We start from the raw sequence: 6258 nt of genomic DNA on the forward strand, positions 1-6258 counted from the left end.
CGGGCAAAATATTTTCGTCAACGATATTGCATGTTGAAATAACCCCAGTCCTGCCTTGTCTCGTCATTATTATCGTTAAAGTTAACACTTCATGTTCATTTCCATACACTTAGAGGCTTGACGGTTAACGTTGAAGTGTGGATTTGACTCGCAGCATTATTTTGCCGACGGTTATGTTATTAGTATTATAAGTCAGCAGTAGGCTACACTTGGAGCAACAATAAAGCACTTTTCCCACTTCGTTCCCCCACAGGTTGGAAGTGGAATTGTCCATTAGATTACACTATGCAAGTTTGCCTGATCGGGTAGCGGATCTGTAGTTCAAATGAGACATTACGACAGCAGTAATGGACAATTCCACTTCCAACCTGTAGGGGGACCAAAGCAGGATAAGTGCTTTAGTGTTGCTTTAAATAACCGGATCCCGGGTAAGTCTGATGAAAACTGATGTCTCCAGACGGTCAACTCCATGATGGTCTGCATTGCACAGCGCTGTGAAGAAAGCTATGACATATTTGTTGGCAAATGGCTTTATTGAGCTTACCTCTTAGCGCCTTGTCATTGCAAAAAAAACTCCTTTATTCTATATATCTAGAATTTATATGTATATTTAGCCACTGTGTTTCAGTTTCTGAGACCTTGAAGGTGTGTATGTGTGTTTGTGTGTGTGTGTGTGTGTGTGTGTGCATGTGCATGTGCGTGTGTGTATCTCACCAGTGCTCCTCTTGCTTCTGGTGTGTGTGTGTGCTCTCTTCAGGTCGGGGACACTGTGAGAGAAGTCCTTGTGGTAGCTGTGTTTGGTCTCCTCGATCACCTCGTTCTCTAGATGAAGACAAAATAATACACGCACATTCAGATGTCACACACACTCACTGTTAACACCATTCAGAAATATTCCCAGATCCCTGCAAAACACACACACACACACACACACACACACACACACACACACACACACACACACATGCACACCTTTGAAGGACAAAATACACGTAACAGGTTCTTTTGTTGTTTTCTCATTACACTGGATTGTTCTTGTGTACAACATGAAATGTGGGTCTAAAAAAAATAGTCACCAAGTATATGAGAATCATTTCTAAGATACCTTGATAAAAAGCAAAGTGGTACTCAAGGCAAAGAAGGAAATAGCTGGATATCAGAGACGGGCCAACTGACTGATCACACGAAAACACACCACGAATTGAAAGGACTAGAATGTTTACATGCTGCAGGAAGACATCTTTATCAAGTCTCTCCTGATCAGAGCACAAGCTTAACCAGGTTATTGTAACTGGGTTATGATGTTTACATCTGTCTACAAGTTACTCAGTTCGCTGCATGTAAATGCAGCCAGCAAGAAAGCGTGTTATCCGATACTTTTTAAATCTAATTAACATAAAGAAACGGACACACACACACACACACACACACACACACACACACAGCATCAAGAGTTCACTCCGAGGTCAGAACTCTGCAGCAGAGAAAATACTGTTTTGTTCAGACAAAAATGAAAACACTTTATAAAAGCAAGGACACTCACCTACAAAGGTGACAAAGTCACAAACCAAACTGACCTTCTTTCTGAATGCTAGTTTAGATGACTGAGCTGTTATGCAGGTATGATACCTTTTTGTTTATCCATGTGGTTGGATGTTGCCTTTTTACATTTGACCAAGGTATGCTTGAGAAGACCGTGTCAGAAGGTGGCATTCGAGTGTGAAAGTGGAATGAAAAGCCATTCGCTCTTCATTAAGAGCGCCGAGATAATCGATTACATGTGGGGATAACAGAGCATCCTTTCAAACAATCTCTCCTGCAAAGCACTCACAGTATGGCACTTGATAAAAAGTGACAGAAATATTATTTGATTAAGGAGAGGTCGAGACAGATGTTCCAATGCTCCATACCCTCTCATCTCTGCAGAGCCGGCCAATCACGGCGCAAATGTCGGAATGAGCAATTCCAAGTTACAGAAATGGTTAGGAGTCTGATGTGAGGGGGGCGGGGGATTTTGAAGCTATTGAACTATCTGACGAGCATTTTTAAAGATGTATACTCCTGACTCAATACTTGACTCTGTACTCAGATATGTGTACTACTATTGTAGAGGAATACTGATCTGAGTCCAGTTTATCTCTCATTCATAGTGTTGTGTGACCTGGCCATTTACAGTCATCAAGACCAGTGCTCAAAATAGTATTTGTATTAATCCAGGATTGTGAGGTTACCACAGTAAGATTTAATAACAGAAAAACTGCTGTTAGCTGTAACACAATTTTCATTCTTGATATATTGGTACGTAGCAGTGTGAACTTTACATTAACAATGTTATTGCCCCAAAGGAGAAGTTTGTCTTGCATTCAAGTGAAGCACCAAACAAGACCTGAGCAGAAAAGGCAAATTTTACGTGTCTGTCTGTCTGTCTGTCTGTCTGTCTGTCTGTGTGTGTGTGTCTGTGTGTCTCTATGTTAAGATGCTGTCAAAGTCAATCAAGCGTTTCTAAAGTGTTCACAGATCCATCAAACCATTTCATCACTGCCAAACCACAGGATCTCTACAGACTTGTTCAGAGGCAATACATTCTGAGCTACATTTGTGTGTGTAGTGTGGACTTCTATGTGTTTGTGTGTGTGTGTGTGTGTGTCTGTAGCGAGGGGTTAAAAAAGAGATTAACTGGAAATTAGCATAAATGATGTCTGAGCAAGGCTGTTTTAATCTGATTCTGAATAACCTCCCACGTCTTTGTGTGTTTGTGTGCACCAGTCACGCACACACGCCCATCTATATTCACAATGTGTTTCTAAAACACAGAGTCCACCTTCGACATCTCTCTCTCTTTCTGTCTGTGCCGCTCTCGCTCTCTCGCCCTGACATGCAGGAATTTGAGCATGAATTATACATAGCAACGCAGCAGCCTTCCAGCGAGCCCTTCTCTCAAACCAATAATGGGCATCGTGACAACAGCATAATGAAGTGAGCCACTTGACCCCCACCAAGCCAGGGAGCCGTCACACTCGGCATTTGCATCTCAATGATGCCAGGATTAATGGTGGCACCGCTCGCAGCAGAGGACACTAAAAAATGAATCAACTGTTTTTCACAGGCTACGTGAAGTTCAGAGCAGAAGAAAGTTTGTGAGGCAGGAATGTAGAGTCTGACTCGGGGCATGAACGCAATAAACCCTGTTTAATGCAACAGTTATTTCCTCCTGTCTCACCTCACTGATTCAGTGTGTTCTGATTTATCACCTGGATAATGAGAACAGGCATCTACTGTGTTTATTGAAGGTGAAAATTGCTGTGTTTTAGAGTTGTAGCTACTTTACTTTTACAAATTGCATTTGCAGTTGGAACTGCTCTTCCAGCTAAGACAGATTCCACAAAGATGAAAGAAAGAGAAGTCACTATAAAGTTTTTAAAAGGGAAAAGTGTTTTTAAGGGGGATCATTCACTGGTGGGAAGACTTGGATTTCCTCCTATGAGTGCCAGGTGTTAGACAGGAGACAAATGTAATGTGTCGGCCACATTGATATTGAAACTTTTACTAAATGTTTTGTGGAAGTTGTTTTCAAACTTTAGGAAATGAATGCCAATGAATGGCTTCCTGCACCAGCAGGACGATTGGTAACAGAGGGCCAACCAAGATCATCAGCATAAACTAAGAGTGTTGTATTGTCTTCTCCTTAACAGAGGTGGCGCTAATGAGCAAAAGCTACCAACTTTGCTATTGCTACCGACTCGAAGAAGGAAAAGGTAAACAATGGCAGAACTGTCAGCAGCATTGCCGTCAATACTTCAATTTGATTCAATGACCTACTTGGTTGGATCAAGCTTTCATTCACCATAAAAGAGCTCATCTTAACCCAGTAGGTTCACAAGAGACTTGCAGTCACTCTGAGAGTCCTGGCATCAGGTTGCTTTCGAGTTTGTTCAGGCTTCCTGTTTCCGCTTTGTCACTCACCGCTGAAAGAATTAAGAGTTTTGTGTGCCCTCTGGACGCGCACTCAAAATCCTGGCGCGCCACCGAGATCTACGACATTTTGATGTCACATTGGCACACTCAAGCTTGGATGGGTCAACTGTAAATCGGCCTTAGTCATTATTGTGGGTTGAGCAACTGTCTCTGCATTAGACCCTCTATGCCTGGTCAATCATCTCATAAAAAAAAAAAAAAACACCCGCTCTGCTGTTTCCCGATAAATACATTTAGTCTACCAGCTCACGAACAGATAACCCTGGTGACATGGGCTAACTGTAACACCACCACTTGAAGCGCCTCCAAAGCCACAGCAGGCCACCCGGGTTGAGTTGGACTTAACATGACTAATAAACTGATTTTGAGGTGTAAATTGGTAGAATGCTCCTTTAAACAAACACTGTTCTTTACACATCATCCCTAGAATCCTAGTTTTGGCACTGGCTGATAAGCAAAAAGTTAACTCTGTCTCAAAGTTCATGGAGGGTGTAAAGAACAAGACTGGCCGCTGGTCTCCTAGCAACATCCGGGGAGGCATTCCAGTAATCAGACAAGAGGACAGCATCCTCTTACTGTGCACTGAACCAGAAGCAACTAATGCCTCATTTCAGAGTAGCTTATTTCCAGGCGCAGACAGGGAGAGAAGCAGCAGCCCTGACTGGCACACATGTGTGCCTCTGGTGGCTGAACTTTGTCAGCTGTACTCTTTGTTGTTAGGACCCACCAAATGCACACACAAAAAAGAGCCTCCTAATTAATAATCATTTATTTTTATTTTCAGGTATATGTGCGTCATTATGCTCATTTCATAAACGTAAAAAACGTAAAAGATTTTTGCTGAAAAACTGTAAAACTCACTGATCCAGTTTGTGGGAGTGAGAGAGTTGTATTATAATGAAGCGCTTTACCTACGGAGTCAATCTCTAGCAGCCGCTGGAGGTCACTAATGCTACGGATCTCGCTGTGGGAGAGCCGCTCCAACAGCTCCCGGGGGAGAGGAGACTCCTGTGGGAAGAAAAGCAGTCGGTGAGGCGCTTTACTGGGAATGGAGACACAAAGCTCCATAGAATCAAGCAAGCATCACTGCAAGCATATATATCTGCAAACTCAATGACAGACACATTTTTGCACTTACTTTAAAAAGGAAAGCATTAATGCATATCTACGCCAAAAAAAAAGGAAACGTGTGCGCAAATTACGCATTGTGAATTGAATGTGTTGCTGTGCCGCAGTTATCTTCGGCTTACCTCAGCGGCGGTACGTAACAGGCAGAGGCAGCCGGCGAGGAGGTGGTATACCGCAGCTCTCATCTCCTCTTAGATCCGCTGCATAGGCACCAGGACGAGGCAAAAGTCCAATGCAGGAGCCGGGCTGTCGCTCCCTGTTCCCGGGAGCCCAGAAACATCCCTCGGGAGAACTGGCCACCACCACGACCTCAATGAAAGAGCGGGCCAAGCGCGTCTAAAACTTAAGATGATGCTTAAACTCCCGAATGAAATGCTGTTAAGAATTGTTTTTAAAAAAAAATAGAGGCAAGCTCGTTCTGCTCCTGGCATTCAGTGTAAATCACTGCAGGTGAGGGAGGAGCTGATTTCCAAATAAAAGTGGCCGTAAAGCATGGTTAAGTCCGAGCTGCAGGGGAAAAGCTCACAGTTGCACAGCCTTTTGTCCAGAAGTTGATCAGAGTTGATCAAACAATCAAACCTAATTGAGGTCAAGTTTGTTCAGCAGGTCTTCGTTTTTGGCATTAAAGAACCGGAGTCGAATAGAAATAAGAAAACTCTTCCTTTTGCATTCACACATCCAACAATATCCGTCACTTTATCCTCAGTGCAATGCGGTTAAAATCACACGTTTGTGCATCCTGCGGCGGTTGAGCATCGCGGGACTTTATGGGAATTATAACAATGTGCATAATCTTTTAAATGGAACATTTCCAGAAATAACCAGTTCTGTCCTGAGCACGAGAAGGAAAATGAAAATGTCACCAACGAACGAAACTCTCCGCCCTGCAGCTCAGAGGAGCTTGATGCCAGTTCCCAGCGGTCCTGTGATCTCCAGGGTGAATGAAGTCGGGATGCTTTCAGTCACAGGATATAGCCGTGCGCGTCCCCGTGGCACCAAACTGCGAGCGCGCTTTGTGTAGAGAATATTGTAGCAGCGCTAACTCTGAGTAAACCGGCCACAATTTAAGACACATTTTAGCCTATAACTAACATTTGTTGAGACTGTTGCTTTGATGTGTTATATGTAGCTATCTAGATTGTTTGATAATTAACC

General features: G+C 43.3%; 1 protein-coding gene across 1 annotated transcript in view; it reads right to left on the minus strand.

Moving 5' to 3' along the window:
• The window catches only part of pdgfaa (platelet-derived growth factor alpha polypeptide a), a gene marked incomplete at its 3' end in the record, with an annotated part of 12792 nt that extends 6736 nt beyond the window's left edge, over positions 1-6056 (minus strand). Inside the window, 3 exon segments of the mRNA XM_032533535.1 lie at positions 715-822; positions 4887-4983; positions 5226-6056. Coding sequence (XP_032389426.1) covers positions 715-822; positions 4887-4983; positions 5226-5288 — 268 coding nt within the window. The 5' untranslated portion in view covers positions 5289-6056.
• Positions 6057-6258: the final 202 nt, after the last annotated feature.

Source organism: Etheostoma spectabile, chromosome 2 (genome assembly GCF_008692095.1).
Source record: "Etheostoma spectabile isolate EspeVRDwgs_2016 chromosome 2, UIUC_Espe_1.0, whole genome shotgun sequence".
NCBI classification, from domain to species: domain Eukaryota; kingdom Metazoa; phylum Chordata; class Actinopteri; order Perciformes; family Percidae; genus Etheostoma; species Etheostoma spectabile.